The 19305-nt window shown below is 34.6% G+C and overlaps 1 protein-coding gene across 9 annotated transcripts in view; it reads right to left on the bottom strand.

The window, feature by feature from the left end:
* Nucleotides 1-19305, bottom strand: part of CASK (calcium/calmodulin dependent serine protein kinase) — a 202038-nt gene that overhangs the window by 72072 nt on the left and 110661 nt on the right. For 8 of the 9 annotated variants that reach the window (XM_088530692.1, XM_088530685.1, XM_088530687.1 and 5 more), the window contains exons 6-10: nt 17420-17522; nt 7118-7293; nt 4877-4999; nt 3844-3927; nt 2286-2385 (exon numbers count right to left, since the gene is read on the bottom strand). In XM_088530692.1, coding sequence (XP_088386818.1) covers nt 2286-2385; nt 3844-3927; nt 4877-4999; nt 7118-7293; nt 17420-17522 — 586 coding nt within the window. Of the gene's footprint in view, nt 1-2285; nt 2386-3843; nt 3928-4876; nt 5000-7117; nt 7294-12526; nt 12618-17419; nt 17523-19305 lie in introns of those variants that run through there. The other variant, XM_088530693.1, reaches the window with a different exon arrangement.

Raw genomic sequence — 19305 nt, 5'->3', positions numbered from 1 at the left:
ATTACCTCAGTAGGGCTTTTATATTTGTCCATTGCTGACAAAGCTTTTAATTTCAATACTAAGCTTCTCAAATCATGAGATTTATGGGAGGATTAAATAGGGAGCAACAATTATAATATTAAAGTGTTCTTCATTAGGGTTTATTATCTGAAATAATACAATGACTTGTTAGGAAAGAAACTTTAAAACAGCCAAGTTTCCACTGCAATTTGAGAATTGTATTCCTGTAAGCTAACTCTTCAGTTTAGAATCGTAACAGCCTAATATTTGTGGTCCATAAATATTTGAAAATATAACTAGTGCATTTCTGAAGAAGAAGAAAAGCAGAATTATCTATCTAGCTATTTCTTAAGGTGAAAGTTGCAATATCTTTTCTTGGAAGGCTTAGTATTTTTATCCTCAGATACAAAGCATTTTAGCTGTTAATTTAATCAACCAGGGAGGCATGAAAACTACTTACTGAATATGATTTCTTGGTCACTATGATCTCCCATCAATTAGATCCACAATGTTTTCTTAAAGAATATAAAGCTTTCCTGAGAGAAAATTAAGCTATTGGTTTAATTACTGCAGAAGCTAATACAAAATAGTGATGGATCCAATTTAGAAGTTGTGTAGAATGGATGGCAAGTGTACTGGATTCGTGTATTCTATGAGGACAGAAAAATAGAGAACTTGTACCTCTAGTGCATACTGAGATCTGTAATTACATCACCCAGTGAGGAAGAGACATGTCCTGTTGATGTGAGACTGAAACTGTGAAGAGGAACTGCAGTTTTTAGACTAGGAAAGCCGTGACTGCCAAACATGTCAGAGGCCTATTCACTTTAGTGAAAAGGAGGAAGTAGCTGGAAACAAAAGTTAAGGTACTGCAAGTAATCCTGAGTGAGGTCAAACCAATTTATTCTTCTTAAAAAGAAGACAGTGGCCCCCTTACTTGCAACAAAGATTCAAAGCTGGTTGCCTGAAGATAAGCCATGGAACTGTAATTACCCATTTGCAATAAAAGATCTGGGATTCCCAATCACTTCAGTGGAAGTTAAGAGCAGTAAGCTTCTCTAAGAACCAAACAGGACTTACATTTATGTACTCAAATGTGAATTCTAAAAAGTGAAATTTAAGACTTTCAACAAAAAAGTCTGAAAAAATTCAAAAATCCCCAAAATCTTATATTAATGATATTGAATTAATTTATAAAAATGAGTCAATCATATGAAAGAGTAGAAAAGGGTCACAGAACACTTACGGTCCATAATTGTCTCACTTATAAAAAATATTAGGAGAATTCATTATCACACAGCAGTTCAATGTATATAATTAGATTCCTGAAATACTTTTCCAGTAAAGTTTTAAATTTTATGCTTATAGCTCAAATATTATGCAACCACTATCCTTTAGGAAAGGGAAAAAAAGAGAAAAGAAAGTTTTTTAAACTTAAAAAAAATTATTAACTCGATCCTAAATTCTGCTATTGGAACAGATGTCCCACATCAGATTTTTGAGCTGCAACTTTTGCAAGTGCAGCTGAAGTATGCATGCCAAAATTAGAATATATAACTACGACAGGGCTGTGTTAGTACAGGGACTGTCAGATGATTTAAATTCCTGAATATTGGCTCAAGACAAAAGGACTGCTATAACCAATATTACTGTGTGGCCTAAGACTCAGCTGCATGTCCACATGCAGCAAAGGTATTATCTTCCTCTTTGAACTATTTTGGGAGGTCCCTGAAGTATGCGTATTTTCGCTCTTGAAGATTTGGAGATTTGGTTCACAGTACCTTCAGTCTACTCTGCTTTACAACACAAGACCTCTTAATCATAATGTTCTCTAAAAGAGCAAGTCAAGAAACTATATATATATTTATATATATATGCACACATACCCATGCAAAGTATACAATATTTTTCCCTCTTTTTAAAATAAATTCAGAATCAATGCATAGGTAATGCTGCCTCAGAACACAGGCCACAATTCTAATGTGCTCTCACACTCAAGCAATGTAAAGAGAAATATGAAGTAATGTAGTATTTGTAATTAAATGCACACACATCAAATAAAAATCCAGGCAGAATTTCTGTAGAAATTCACAATTCTGCAGAACAGCCTCTTGATTTTCTCCAGTTACTAGCACTTCACACTTTCCTATTTAGGCCTTTACACTTTCCTATTTAAAGGTTATTTTAATATGTAACTTTATACATTTGTGAGAAATATTTGCTACTCTGTTCAGCACAAATTTAAGACAGGTTTACTGCAGTACATATACTTTCTGTTAAAATACCTGAGGAGGTAGGGTCTTCAGAAAAATCTGGCAGCTCTTCAGGGGGATCACCATAGAAGGAGTTGAATTTGTGGCTTGACACAGCTGCTAGTACCGCCCCCTGAACAGAAATACAAATACTGTAAAGTCTACATTACACAAAGGTGAACCATCCCCAGACTGCACCGCTCAGCATCCCCTACTGTCTCCTATGTTGACCTTCTTGGTGAAGAGTAGACAGAAAATTTCATACTCTCCAGCTCTACTTCACAGTTATCGCTGAACTCATCCAACAGAAGAGCTCGTCATGCTATGCTTTAATGGACAGTAACTTTCTTCTTTATAAGGGGATTCATGACAAAAATTCTTAAAGAAGCAGTAACTCAGAAATCAAGCTTTCAATTTTAAATCATATAAAACAAAGAATATGATTCCCTTTTAGAAGGACAAATTTACCATTTCAAAATTACCAGACCAGTTTCCAAGAACGCTAAATAACCAAATCAAAGTTCTTATAGAATGTGTTTTGTTCATATTCTATTTTATAAAAATAAAGTTAAAAGTATTACAAGTTAGGTTTACTGAGGCAGGTGTCAATCCATGCCAGTAAGTACAGGTCTATGCAATGCACAGAATTTATCAGCAAGTAATATGACATTTGGACTGTAACATCCACTGTTTCTTGAAACAGATTCAGAGTTTTATAGACTTATCCTGGATACTACTAACACTGAAGGGATGTAAGGAGAACAGAAAAGAACTTGCCAAAGGTCCTTAAAATCCCTTAAAATGCTAGAACCCCTTCCCTGCCCCCCCACCCCAAAAAACCCACAAACCTCGGGATAGTCTCAAATAAAAAAAATGGGTAGTTTTTTTTCTTTCTGCCCAACCTTCTACATTCAAGTCTTCTGGAGTAATAAAATTATTCCAATTTTATCATTACTATGGATTTTTTTCCCAAGTCCATTCCAACCACCAGATAACTTTTGCAGCAATTTTATATAATCTAAAAATTAGAGGAGTTGAGAACAAGGCCTAAAACTTATCGTACAGAAAAGCTTGAAGTCTGACTGCTTACAGGAGAATTCAATGTATTTTGCAAACAGTTTCAGCTCCAAATATTAAGCAGTATTTATTGCCACTCTATGGAGTTAATGTCCAATCACACTATAACTTCACTTCTTTATCAGTATTCATCAACTGTTGACTTCTTGTTCAAGTAAAATGTATGAAAGAAGGGAAAAAAAAAGAGCAGAAAAAACTATGAAGAGGCAAATGGTTTTACACAGGAAGTCTAAAAAGCCATTAACCAAGTTATACACAGTTCAGCATTTTCCAGACTCAAATGTATTTTTTTAACATGTTAAAAGAAAATCTATCAGAAGTAAAAAGCATTGCCCTGTTTTGGCAGGGATGAAGGAAAACAGTATTGAGCTGTCCAGACATCAGTGTGCTAAAAAATTTCTGAAAACCGTTTCAATTTCATTATTTTATCACTATATTTTCCTTAGAGCTTTAAAAATTAATAAAATATCACACAAAACGTAATCTCGTTGCTTAAAGACTACATTCATTTTACCTTTAGTTTTCTTCTTGCATTGAATTTTCTCAATTGCTCTACTGTTTCTGGAAGATGAATCTTGTATGCATAGCGATCTCTCTCCTTTTAAAACACACAAAAACAAGCCAAATTAAAAAAATGCAAGTTCTTAATATTCTTAATATAACATTTCTGAATGTGAGAAAGATGTAGGTTGCTTGTATTTTGTGTTTCTAAAGTTAGCATTCATTGATGTAATATTACACATACCCTGATGATTATAAGGATTTCTTAAACAGTTCGATTTATCTATGCCTCCACCATACATAAACAGCATGGTTTATAGTGATTTCATGGGGACTTTATTTCTTCTAAATGATAGAAGCACGTAAGCAATTAAGTCTAGATGCATTATAAGCAGCTGAAATTAGGTAATAATCCTAATACACTGGGGGCCAGAGATATTTTAATTTTGAGTCTTGCTGTCTTATTTTCTTTATTTCCCAGTTTTCCTAACTTTTTGTTTTACTGTTATGTTGCAAGTTACTCCACAGTTGGCAAAGCACAAGGTAATTAGTTCTGCTGCTTTGGATACTCAAGTCCCAGAAAAGCAACATATGCAAGTACTGCCGTAGGAGATTCCTGAAACTGGAGGTAAGCCTGGGAGTTGGGATGTGTATCCTGCAGGGAACAGCAAGTGTCAGCTCAGTGGCTGGCAGGTGCTTGGCTACAGGAAGAAACCTCCACTTCAGATGCAGAGCAGAAATCTGCTAGCAAACAGCAGGCAGTGAGGAAGGAACTTAGAGCAGCTGAGTGCTTCTCTCCTCTGTCCTGGAGTTTGAAAGCCACAAGAATTCCTTCCTCAAACTTCACTCCATGCAACCCTGATCCCCAAATGCTGATGCAGTGTAAGAGGCACAAGCGAGCTTGCTGTTGTTAGCGTTAGCTAAGGAACCGTAAATTATCACACATTTTGTATGATGTGACATCTACTTTGAAAAATTCAAACAAGCAAACAAATTTCTTTTCTTTCTTGAAGATGTAACTGATATTATAGAATTTGACTTATTACCTTTAGCCAAGGATGATTCAGTGCTTCATATACTGTTATCCGTTCTGCTGGATCTAGCATAAGCATGCGGCGTACCAGATCTTTGGCACTTTCAGAGATATGGCTCCATTGTCTAGGATTCATCTGGTTATAAGCAGGAGAAAGAATTAAATTAGCCATAAGAGTACAAAACTGCTATTCTTTATAAAGATAATCACAAAGATTAACATTGGCTGGTATCTATACCAGCCAATCAATATCTTCTTATAAAGCAGACAGATATATCTTAGTTACATAGTTATAACTTCGATATATATCTCTAAGTTATAAAGTAACTTAGAAAACTACATAAATTGCTAAAGAAACTGCATAAAGGGATGTAAAGATAGTGAGCATTACACCACATAAAAGCTGAATTTTATCCTTAGAGTTGTGATATAATCCCAGTACAATTTTCTATCACTTTCCATCTTACATTTTGTTTCACTGTGAAAAATCAAAACCAGGTAGGCTTTGTCCCGCAGTTAAATTTGTGCATGCTAAATATGGAAATTAAATCTACTCCAGAAATCAATGTAAGGAAAGACAATTGTCTGTATAATGCCATAATTTCATGCCACTGATTCTGAGTAAGAAGGGAGTTGGTTAATGTTTCTTCAGAACTACTTGTCCCATAGCTACCATGGGCAATGCCTCTCCCCAGAAAATTCTTTACACCTTTACAACAATTAAGAAGCAATACAGGATCTTCAGTCACTCAGGGGAGCATCAATAACACAAGCAATCATGGACTTCACGCTCTTTAGAGCAGAGCTCTATCCTTAGAAAGCAAGGACATGAAGGATGATTTAGAATACGTTTGCATGGTTTGCATATATGCAGGTTTCAATAGTGTCCAACTATTTAAGAGGATGGATAACCAATAAAATTAAGAAATTTGTTTTTGCTGTAAAGGATTCTATTCTTAAGCTATTTCTAATATTTAATTTATGAACAGCTTATGTTTTATTTAAATGAAACAATTTTATGAGGTACTAAATGAGAATTCAAAATTATAATCAGACTTTTTGCAATATTATGAACTGTTCATGTAAGTCTTTAGAAAAATTATTCCTTTTAATTAGAGAACTCAGGAATACTTATCTGGCTATGAAATGCACAGTTATAATGAACAGAAGGTAATGACAATTTTATAACAAGACTACTTTGAAATCCTTAACTATTTTCACTGAATAGACACATTATTGTGGTAACAGGAAAAGAAAAGGAACTGAGAAGGCACAATGTGATGGCCATGACTTAAAGAAAAAAAAAAGAAGAAAAACAAGTTAACTTCTGAACTTCAAAAAATTTTTGTAACTTGAGAGGTTCCACAGAGAAGTCTGCCAAGCAAAACTGAAGCATCTAACAGTCTGAGCAAAACCCCAAAGCTAGTGCTTTGAAGAAATCCTGCTTTTTCTATAAATATGAATACAAATAGTCAAGAACTCCTGGCCAAGTGTGGTGCCACAGCTGTCACACACGTTTGACTGAATAGCTGTTAGTACACACACAAAATCTTCATACTACACCATATAGACTCAGACAGTTTTGTTTCTGTATTTACTCTGCTAACACAGAGAACATGTATGATCTTTGGAGAAAAAGTATTGCAAAACAGTATGATCTTAGACAAAGCAGTAGAAATAGTGAAGTGGAAGCTGTAAATTTGTCTCCAGAGTGACTCCAGGATCTCATGGCTCTCATGCTTATCTTGCATGCACAGCGGTTTGATTTCAGTTGCAAGTTGTTCCTTCTGAATAATCAGCTTTACTACATGCAGCACTAAACACAATGGCTAACCACATTTTTACAGTAACATGCATTTTACTTTAAATCAAGGCAATATGAGGATCATTTTTATGCAAGTGTTTCTATTTGGTTAAAAGATTAAATGATTTTTAAAGTAGAAGAAACATATGGATAGCTGTACCCTAAAGCAATATTTTATGTAATCTTACTGAGCCCAATGTAAAACTGGGGCTAGTGGTTGCACTTGACGATTTCATCTCAGTAAATTCATTTGCCTTCTAAATGCTACCATGGATACAAAATGCAATATGAACAACACTGATTGGAGAGAGAAAATCATCTCTCTTTCTGAGTAACAGAAACAGCTTTCTATAAACTTCAAGTTTACATCAAGCTAAATAAAGTAAACAGATGAATTTTAAGAGCAGAGTTCATCTTACTGGAAAAGAACTCAGACATACTGTCATTTACCTTGTATTTTCCTTTAATAATGCCTTCAAATAATCTTTCCTTGGTTCCATAAAATGGTAAACAACCGCTTAGCAGGATAAAAAGGATCACTCCACAACCCCAAACATCTACAGGTTTCCCATATGGTTCTCTTTTTACCACTTCTGGAGCCATAAAATGAGGTGTTCCTACACGTCCTAAATAGAAATAAAAACAAAACTGAGTCAAAGCAATGTGTGTCAAACGCGGAAATAAAGAACAGCACTGCATTAAACTATAACGATTTTAATAAGTTTTGTTTGCAGATCAAGCTTTCAAAACTCTTTTTTCCTCCAGTTCAGTATTTATTAAATGTGTCCATTTAGACCAGTCACTGGTTTCTCTTTTGCTTAATTTATACTTTTGTAAATTGAGTAATCATCTTCTATCCTATCTCTGGAAAACATGAACTAGCATTCATTTAACAGCACAAAGATTCTTCAGTGGAGCAGTCTACATAAACATAAAAATATCAACTTGAACAACCAGAAATTATTTATCCAGAGAACCTGCACACAGGTTATGTGATTTCAATGATGTAAATATTGTCAGAGCTCATTTGTAAAAGCTTTCTCTAGTACGTGAGAGCAAATCTGGTCTGTTTACCTGCTCAAATATTAGCTGATTTACCAAAATTGTCAGAAAGGATGCAAAATGCTAGCAAATGTGCTGCTCATTTTCTTACAGTACACAGTACCTTCCAGTCGATAAAAAGATAAGGCAGATGTGTTTCACATAGAGCATTAATGGTTGCCACATAGTAGTGGTTCTATGACATTACTGATTTTGGTCGAACAGATTTACTATCAACTAATCTTTTGAGTGAATAAATATATTTGAAGGCTGTCATTCCAACACTATGTAACATGAAGCCAAATAAAAGCAATAAACATTTTCTATCCCTATAAATGGCATCCAATGCTAAATAGGTTTCATTGCAGAGGACTTGCAAGGGAATAAGAATTAAGTTTTGAAAGACTAGGATATCACTCTTGAATAGGAAAAATAAACACAGTCTTAGGGCTACAGTGGTTCTTTTCAGTACCAAAAGAAGAAAAAGAAAAAACTATCACAACTCTAGCAAACTGTTACCACTCGCATCAGTTGCACACGTTATTCTTGCTCTCTTGCTCCCTTCAAAGCCTGCAGAACCATTCTGATGGCTGGGAGAGTTTACAAGGAGCCTAGAGCACCAAAGGGGTTAGCACAGTATGCACTTAACTCAACACTGTCTGGCAAAGAGACTCTTGCTGGACTAGCCTATCCCACACAACACAGCAATGTGAGTTACCTTAAGGGACAGCTTTGGTAAGCAACGTGTAGGAGACCATTTGACAGTAATTTAGTAAAGATCTGCACCATCTGATTCAGGAATGTGATCTAACCATGCCCTGTAAACTAGTCTATGAGAATTAAGAAATTGACAGAAAGATGGTATTTTTCACCACACTGTTCTCAAGGATAAACAATACCATTGTCAAGCTCCGGGTTATTTTGTGCTAAATCTTTTCCACTTCAGTTTATGAGGCATTCTTTCTATTGAAGAAGTGCTAGGACAGAGGAATATCATCTGCCAATAAGTTAAGAGTGGTAAATTAAAAAGTCCATGCAGTCTAAGCTGATGTAACAGTGAAGGGGTAATTCTTTTCAGGCTAAAAAAGGGAAATAACAAGATTTTGCATGTCCTGCTCACCACTGATATTAACGTGGAAAGACAAGGGATATTTACCCTTGGCAGAGGAAGTTATCTGGGCATAGCCAAAGACTACTATTTTCTCTAGCTGGTTATACACAGTCGATAGGCTTATGCAATACCTTTCTGTCTCAATGATAAACCAAAAAGCTCTCTCCTCAAGCTCATGGATAGATCCCTAGTTGCCTGCGGATGAGGAAGGGAGAGCACATACCATCACTAAGCATAAGAAGCTGCTGAGAGCTTGTGACTATAAATCTCTGTTTATCTCTGTTATAAATCTGTAAGGGTTTCCTGGCTGTTTTTGTCTAAGGTGCCATTACTGGTGACAGCAGAGGCATCCACAATATTTGCATACAACATGAAAACAGGCTCACACAATACAGAAGACACCATGCAAAGGGCCAAAGCAGTTTTGCTTATTTCAGTGGCAAATCTAGTGGCACATGAGTGCAGAGATCCCATGTGCAAGCTCGGAAGAGTGCAATCTTTCTTACACATTGAAAAAATCTTACTAATAAAGGTCCTATTTAAATCTCATGTGTCACTACGAATGGAAGAACGCGGATACTCTGAATATTCTGTCTGAAGATAACTCTGAAGATAAGACTTTCTAACTGCTGTTACGAAATCTGGGCAGTCAAGAGAAACAGAAACAAAGCAGAAATCCGTAGAAGACAGGATATCACAATGATACAACTATTAATAAGAAGCATTAAACTTAACAAACGTAAGCAGTTACACGGATCAAGTATAACTTGCTAACATATGCACTAAATGATATTCGAGTTAATATATATTATAAATATATATTAAATCATATGCTGCTCCCCTCTCAGTTTGGGTTTCTTTATGGCATAAGTGAACAATTGCTGCAGAGAAGCATGTTTTAAAAATGACTGGGTATTGTCAAGGAAGCAGGATTAAATATTTCTTTTTACACCAGTGTGTTTATGTCAGCTGAGTATTTGTGCTACACTGAAGGCCTACATATAGAACATCCCTTTCTAAGGGAAATATCTCTTGCAAATAACTATCAATTCTACACTTTCTTTGTGTTGTATAGTAACGTGTACAATACAGTAGCATTACCTGATATGCTGTTAACATACAGAATACCGGATACATGGGAAGGAAAAAAAGTAAATCATTTCAGTTTTCAGTATGAACTGTCACCTTACCTAATTTAATCACGGTTGTATAAAATAAATAATCTACATTTTTTGTTGTTCTTGTTTGTTTCCTTCCTTTTCCCCTTCAGGAAATGTTTCAACTTAGAAGTGAACTTTTCACTGAAATCAGCGAATAAGAAAAATCCTTGTTCTTTTGTACTCATAAATATATGCAGAAGAAAACACTGACTTAAAAGTGAACATTAATCAGCTTCCCTAAATTTTGAAAGGAAGTGTCTTGATGGTAGACAACAATTTCTAGTTGTCCTCTCCTCTCTCTACTTCCCTTCCTGACTAGAAAATATGAAAGTACTTACAAAGCTACTGCATATCAACAAAAAGCAAACATAAGTTGCATCAGTGAACTTATCAAAATCACAGACAAAATACAATATGCAAGAATTTTTTATTCAGTACACATCTATTCTGACAGCACTATGCGCATTATCAATGATCCTCATATTATCATTTTTCTCTCCATATGCCCTTCCTTTTGTTTGGCTGTTTTTTTTTAAAAACAGAGAAAGAATTGAGGCTTAGTCTCTGCTAGGTCCATACGACCTTGGATAAACTACAGCCTCTTGATACCTCAAGGTTCCTTGTTTACTTTATGTGGTACATCCACAGAACACGAGGCCACGCATTACGCAGTACTCAAGTTTTACCACAGGCAAACTCTGACAGACTTGTAAGTTACAGTTAAAAAAACTCGTCCCTCTCTGACCTGCTCAAATCTTTTTTCACATTCTTAGGAACATGCAGACTTTAAATGAAAAGTACAAGAGTGGGATCTTTGCTGACTTGGTTCGAAAGCAACATACCATAGACAAATCCACCTTAATGAACTGCTTAACATTAAGTAGAAGGACTAGGCAACTTAGTAGGTCACATCTTATACGCTCTTTAAGACCCTCAACAAGTTTCTGCTACCATGGCATGAAAAATGGATGCTACTTAATAAGTTACAAATCAGTATTACTAAACCTTAATACTACCTTTTAAATTTTAAATAAGTCTATAAATTCAAATCAGAAGTGTGAGAAAAGGGTGTACTAACTTAAAAAAACCCATTTATTTATCACTCCTAGTAATATAATTAATCAAAAGTGAATGGCTAAAAAAAGGGCTGTTAATACAAATTACAAAATAATTTCATTTTGCAACTTTTTTCTTGTGCAGATATCAAGATCCTGACATTTTAAGACATAGAAGCAGATCAAAATTTCACCCCTATGAAACAGCAAACCCAAAACAAACAGCAACTTGATCAGTTGAAATCTGCATTGGCCAGTTACACAGTAGTAAATATATCTACATATTATGTACTAAAATCATTTCTGGGACTGCTTGACACCTTCTTCATGACAACTAACCACCTCTACATGTTTATCACAGGAGCAAATGATACTTTGAAGTTATTCTAAAAATTGTTGAGACAAGAGACTGTTAAGAGACAACTACTGTACTTTTCTCTGCAAAATGAACGTAAGGAATCTATATATAGATATGGATTTTTCCTATGCTACAGCTACAAAAATTGTAAGGTACATTAACAGAATAAATGTTAATTTATTATATGAAATCTATCTACAACAAAATTTGCTAAAGTCATAGATACTGGCTGTTCTTTAGACCAAAGGAGCACTTTGTTTGTAATCTATTACAGTTTTTGCTAAAATCATAGAATCATAGAATCATGATTGGATTATGATTGGAAGAGACCTTTGTTTCAGTTTCTTTACTAGCTGCGTCTTACCCTTTGCCTATACATTTAATAATTTTTGAAAAAACAGGCTAATTATCTAGCAAGACGAGTTCGGATTCTAAACATGTCCACAGCATAACATTTTGAAGTGCATAGTCTTCACAACAGTTCCATTATCTTTACATATTTTAGAAGCTTTTGAATTTTCTTTGGTGATTTGATGGACCTTTTGTATCTTTTTGGAGGTAGGATGAGACAAAAGAGTGAGCAAAGACACTGCTACCTCTGAAAAGACACTTTCTGCCTTCTACAAGTCCTGTATTCTTCCAGATATAAGAACACTCAGGGATATATTCTAATGATTGCCCATGATAAATTTTGTTTACATAAATATTGGATGCATGCACACAAATTACTTTAGTTGTGTTTGTGTATGAAAAGAGGTCACATGAAGGACTACAATCATGGTTTTACCTACTTCTACACTCTCCTTACTTGTTCTAAAGGAGCATTCATCATTTCTATGAAAACTCTTCACTGACGTGCTGAATGTGATACCTTGCCTCTGTTCAATTCTTCGCAAATAAATCCAAGTACTTGCTCTCTGAGGGAGCACTCAACGCCTGAATGGGCTTAGCCTAATAGACATCTTATTTCTAGAGGCAAGCTTTCCTATCAGCCAGATTTGAAGCATGTTGATATGGTGAAAATGTGTAAAATTGCTATTCATGCTGTTTTTCCTGTGGCAAAGACAGAGCTTCAGTCCTCAGTGTTGTTAATCTGCTATCATTCACAAGCACTAAAGATAAATTTTGACTTACCTTTGGTAATTTAGTTTCTATGACTGTTTCCATATTATTCCAGACAATAGGGCTATGCTTTCCGCAAGAAGAAGAGTTTATACAGAGACCCAATCAGTTTTGTCATCCCTAAGGCAGGGGACTGATGATCAAGATATCAGAAGAAGAGTCTTTCAACAGCAGTAGTATCTGAACGATGTATAAGGAAACAACTGGAACAAATAATTTTTAGGAAAAAAATGTGAGGAACTAATAAACATCACCATCTGACCTCTCACATAGAAATATGTTTCTTAACTTAAGAAGTTTCTACAAGAGTGGAATGTCCAGAATAATGTGGAAGAAATCAAAGAATCACACACAATTGATCAGATTGATCATATTTTACTACTTTTAATTCATTTCCACATTACTCCAGACAACAGAGATGTTTAAAGCTGGTGTACAGGGAAGATGAGGAGATTAAAAAAAACAAAAACAATTCAACTTCAGCACAGAAGACTGTCTGAAGAAAATGTTTTTAAAAAGATGTATCAGCAGACACCTGGACACCTGGATATTAGTGCCCAGAAAATGAACAAGGACCACATGATAGCCAGACAAATTATAATAATTGATCCATTGGCCTTTTTTAGCCATAAAATGATGACAGAGGAAGTAAAACTAAATTCATCTTTAACCACATTATCTTCCTGTCTGCGCTCTCAAATTGACCCAGATATGAAGTGGAAATTCTGAGAGATAGCAAAACACAGTTGTGTCCATCAAATGAAACAGATCATCAGAGACAAGGCTTTGAAGAGACTCAAGTATCTGTGTATTTAAAAAAAAAAAAATGAGATAGCCTTGCTGTGCAGAAGAACAAAACACTATTGCATAAGCAAAAAGAAGAATACTAGTGAAGGACATCTCTTTACAAATGTTTATCTCCCCTTGGGAAAATGAAAGATTTTCTGTGCCATTTAGACACAGATACTGAGCAAACAAAAAAGTCTGGTCAGCATGAAAACACAACATTCCCCAAACATTATTTTTCATTTGGAGTATATGAAACCACCAAGAAGATTAAGAGGAACTTTGAGAGTTTTTTCCTCAATTCAGTGGCCTTTGGGAAAGAGTCAAGGGAAACTTATGGTAATGCTTTCCTTTGCCGTTTTTGTACTAATGCTAAAAGGCTGGTTCATGAAGCACTGGGAACACTTGGCGTCTGTGTGATGTACTTCTATGAAGAACATAGAAGACTTATTCCAGCAAGACGATGATGATGATGGTGGTTTTGTTAGGATCCATAAAGATACTACATGATTCTGAAGGAACTTTGGGAAGCTAACTAACACTTGGTGAAAAATCTTGGTTTTGGACTAGACTGGCATAATGGTTCCTATCACATTTTACAGCTAATAATAAAAAGTGAATAGAAAAGCTGCCAACTATCCATAGACAAACACAACAACACAGAATCTTATACCATTCAAATCTAGGCAGATTTTCTACTAGTTGAAATTAGCAGAATGAACTGGAGGAAATAGAAACCTCTTTCAAACTCAATGGCTTCTGTTCATTTAGACTTTTATACTGTACCTTTTATACTAAGACATAGTTAGCATTTAAAATACAACTGATCAGCACAAATATATGTGATATATCTGATACATCTGACCACCACATTTAAGAAAATACTGTAAAAATACATACTAAGTTATGGAATAAAATTCCTCCAAGGAAGAAGAATGAGATGGTAAGAAATTGCTCTATTAACTCGCTGACTTGCTGGGCTCCATTATCTCTCCAATTGCACCATAATCATGCAAACATGTACTGTTTCCTGTCTACATCCTGTTAAATTAAATTTTCATTTATAAATTATGATGATCTACATCTATTGTCTATATTGAGAAAATTTAATCTTAAATTACCTACTCGAATACATGAAATTAATACCACTTTAGCAAGATTTTCCCCTTGTGATCCTAAGAACCCCCCAAAAAAGGAAAATTTCAGAGATTGGTATCTCATGAAAACAATTTCCTTTAATTTAGGATGACATATCTTGATTCTTGGACATTGCATTGTAACCTTAGGCAAACATAATGGAACAGAAAGTATTTCCCTACATTTTCCCTTTGGTCCTATGCAAAATGAGTTACAGCTATGTCCACTGTTCTTTGCAGTTGCTTGGTAATGCTTAAACTCTCTTAAACTCTATTGGATTGTTAGCTGATATATTATATTTTCCTAAAATGTATTCCACAGATATTTTCGCTAGTGACAAATAGTATCTGCCTTTAACATGGGCACTTCTGTTAAAAAACCCTCTATTTGCTTGAAAGGACACTATAGTTTTGATCTTTTTGAGCAATGCAATTTGGCCTTTGACTTGTATCTCGAGATTGCAAAGAAGACTGACCGCCACAAATATTAGGGAAAAAAAAAAAGGAAATAAAAATAAAATAAAAATAAAAAGCATTTCCATCCTCAAATACCAGGGTAATCTACATGGGAATTTACACTAGAAATGAGCATACTCTCCTAGGGTATTGTGTTAATACATATTAATTACCTAGATCCAGAAAGGTTAATAAGTGTTGCACTTTTCTGTAACTAGAACAGTGCATTGCTAGTCTTGGTAAAATTTGTAATATCTATTGAACACCAAGATAGTTTAGGAGCACAGGGATTCTTCAGGTCAGTAACAGAATTTCAGTGTCACAGCATTTCATTCAATTAAGCATTTCTTATTTGATATGTTGTTATGCCTGAAAAGAACTACCAAATACAACAAATTATATGCTGCAGAGGAAATAATTTACTATGTTAAGATGAATTAATGTTTTAAATTAATAATTAGTGAAAGAATGTGACAGTAAACAGGTTAGGTATTGCACTGATTGTAAATTTCTGCTCTAGTAGAGCATTTCTATTTCATTCACTACAAATAAGTAGTGCTCATAACTTTAAAAAAAGTATTATTACAAAATGAAAATAGTCTATATAGGTTAGTTTTATGCAAATATGTAAGGAAACAATTTGTAACAAGAAATTTACAGTCTGATTCAGACAATATAGTTAAGTGGACAAAATATCTTGCAAGTGCTGTATAGGTTTTCTAGTAATATGCCCTCAGAAAGGACTCAGGAGGAGAAAAGAATTCCTAGATAGAAGATGTAGTTTTAAGAGTAAAGACTGCAATGGAAGGTGAGAAGGAAGAGAAAAGGAGGAAACTTGAGACAAGAAGTAGAATTGAGACTTCATATGATATATAAATGAAATTAAATTAACCTGAGTAACCTTGGAAGTAAGAAAGAAAGCCTAAATTTGAAGCTGAAAGTAAGAAGTGCTAATGAAAAGGCTACAAGTTGAAAATGAGCGAGTGAGAGAGAAAATATGAAGGCAGACTAATTGGCAGAGGTTTAGACAGATAAAACAAAAGGTGGCCAACATGAAAAGAAATACTGTATTGATGCAAATTAAGAAAGACAGAAGATTCTAAAAGTACTGCACGCAAAACCAGAAAGGAATGAAAACATTTTTACATTTTTAAAAAAAGGAAAGATAAACACCAATAATGCATAAAGCTTGAGCATGTGAATGAGCGGGATCACAGAACTGTGAATAGCATTAGGAAAAGAAGGATGTAAGAAACTTAGAGAGAAAGTTAATTCGAGTTTTGTGTCAGGCAGTTGGTAGTCTGAGAGTACAATGTGAGTGACTAGCTCCAAAAGAGCATCTGAAATGGAAGACATGGATTAAGTTGCTCAGTGAGAATATAAAGAAAAACAAGAGAATTAGAGCATAAGAACTACCACTAAAAAAAAAAAAAGCAGAGAGAAAAAAAAAGGAGGTGCAGAAAACAATGTTGGAAGAGAAGAAATCAAAAGAATATGAAAAATAGCATAAAGCAACATACAGGAACGACCTTCTTATGAAAACAATAGTAGCGTTAATGAATAGATCTTTTCCTAGCAAAAAAAAAAAAAAAAAAAAAAAAACATATTTAGGTACCTAGGTAATAAGAATATCCAGGATATTGGACATATCTGGAAGAGAATTAGAACTGTTGGACTGCTTATATTGGGGTAGTCTTTTATTTTAAAGAACATATAAAAGCCAAAATGATATACTTCTTAAAAGAATGAGGTTACGAAAGCTGAGGTTTTGCAGAAGCACTGAACTGAAAGGGAAGTATTCCTTGTGAAGAAAGAAAAAAACCCTAATGAAATCCTTTCTTGTGGTCCCCTATTCTGGCAATGAAAGCATCAGAAAACTGATTGGGTCTTCATCTGTGCAGGATGAGTAAAGCATAACCCTATTGTCTGGAACAATATGGAAGGCAGCTAGAGGAAATAAAATTCACAAAAAACAAAACACGGTCAAAAATATACATATGTACCAAGATATTGATGTCTTATGCAATACTTCAAATGAAATATAAGAACACAGAAGAATTACATGTAATAACTAATAAGGCTTTTCTGCTAAACAGTATAGCATTCTGACAGAAATTGCCAAGAGTCACAGGGGAGCATGAAGTCCCTTGGCACACATTTCAATCTTGATATCACTTTTATCTTATTTGGTTTCTCATGCGTAGACATGGTCAAGGATTATATTAATATGCAAAAATATTTTCATTTTTCAACTTTATTTTGATCAAGCCTGTGTAAGACCTTGCTGGATAACACTAATACCCTGTATATACACAGTATGTATGTTACTTACATAGAGCAATTAAGTGAAATTTATTAGCTGCTTGGATTTACTGTGTGTATTTATAAAGTTAACAAAATCTTTACTGAAAGATTATTTCTGAGTTCTTTTATAGGCCAGGCTGTATTGGAAGAACAGACTTCACCAATACAACATACATAGTATTTTACTCCAAAAGAAAATAAAGGAAAGCACTAAATTTCTTACCTCCAGCAACTAACCCAGACTCTCCTAACTGAATTGCTACCCCAAAGCCACCAAGCTTTACAGGCGCTGAATTCTCTTTAGAGGCAAGCAATACACAGTGTGGCTGAAAAGAAAAAAAAAAAAAACAGACAAATTTATTACAATAGTTGAAAAGTATAATTTTCTTTAAAGAGAACATCTTCATAAGTCAGCAAACTGAAGTTAGACTGTTTTTTTTTCTGAGTTTTGAACTCCCAATAGTGAAACAGTAATAAACGGAGATAACAATGAAAGTCTGACAAAAATTTCTGTTCTAGTATTACTTTTTCTTTTTACCTTTCACACACTCAAGCCCTATACTGTTCCAAGTCTTCAGCTGAAACTGTAACACTGTAAATATTCTAGCGAGGAGAAAACTGTTTAGGTCTTTAAACTGCATTTCCTGCACAATTGTACACGCCTTAAATTTTCTGCATTCTTTCCATCAATAATAGTGAGATACAAAATATGAAAACAGAAAAATACTACACAACTGCTTGCAAGAACAATGGGGCTAGGAGGAAACTATATAAACACCTATTAATCACAATTTTGTATTTAACACACATAACTAAAACACTGTAAGTAATGTAGAGACACTTCCTACATCTGCTCACAGCATTCTTTGCACAGTCAGCAGTATTAGAGCATTTTAAAAGGACAAATGTCAAATCTGTACACTGCTTCTTGAGAACACATTACCACATAAGTTACAAAACTAGAAACTCAAAATAGATAATGCCTCTCTATTAATGAACACTGTCAGCAGACAGGAATGGGCTGCCTTCAGTGAGACCATTTTGTACTAGTCCTCCAGCTGGGCACTTCTCAGAGAATTTTCTGTATCTTTAGAGAATAAAGCCTCTATCAATTAAACAGTCACTAAACTACAGAGATTTGAAGTTAAATCACATTAGGCAGTGACTAAATTGCTCAAATACGAAAAAGTATGATTGCAATCTTCATGAATAAGTAAACTGTGGAAAAATCCATATATGAGTTCTATACTTTTGTGCACACCAGCTGAACAATTTAGGTTGTGGGACCATTTTGTAATACCTCCACAGCTCTACAGCAACTTCTACAAAACAAATTTATTAGATTAAACATTAGACTAGAAGAAAATCTTGTACAATCATATCAAAATACTAAAAAAAGCGCACTTCCACACAGTCTATTCCATATGTGCATAGCAGATAGCTTCCTCTGATACTTCCTTACTTCTTGATGTAGCTGAGCACTGAGAGTTTGTGACATTAGTGTTATATAAATAACCAACAGAAAACACTTTGGCAAAACAGAATTTAGAGCTTTGAGCAAGATTAATGAGAAGGAACTACACAGCAGAATCTGACTACCTGCAAAGTCATCATCAGTAACCATCCATGGTTTCCTTTACAAAGCCCCACAGCTGTAAAGTGACAAGCGCTTTCAAAAAATAAGTCATAGACTCTTTGAAAATCATTGAAATCTGAAGAATCCCCTACAAAATTGATTCCTATCCAGATGATATATTTAAGAGTATTAATATAAGAATTTTCATTCCAGCTACTAAGTAGAACATAAAGTCAAGACGATGTTCTTGAGGTGATCAATAAATTTAGGCTGTATCATTAGCACTTCCAGACATCCCTTTTAAATTTATGACTTATCAACATAATTATCAATCTCTTACATTCTATTCAAAATGGTATTATCCCCAAGTATCTTAATTTGGCCTGATACTATTATACTGCATTCTCCAAATACTTTCATATTCTATCAGTATTACTAGAATGAAAACAAAATTAACCTCAAATTTATCACCGCGTAGTGGGGAGGGGAGGGGGCAGGGGAAAAAGACAGATGGATGAGGTCACACTAATAAA

The sequence above is a fragment of the Tinamus guttatus genome, unplaced genomic scaffold (genome assembly GCF_059628265.1).
Source record: "Tinamus guttatus ecotype Peru unplaced genomic scaffold, ASM5962826v1 Tinamus_guttatus_pri_ptg000384l, whole genome shotgun sequence".
Lineage (NCBI taxonomy): Eukaryota > Metazoa > Chordata > Aves > Tinamiformes > Tinamidae > Tinamus > Tinamus guttatus.
Note: the sequence above shows the minus strand (reverse complement) of the source record. Positions and strands in the feature narration are given on the sequence as shown.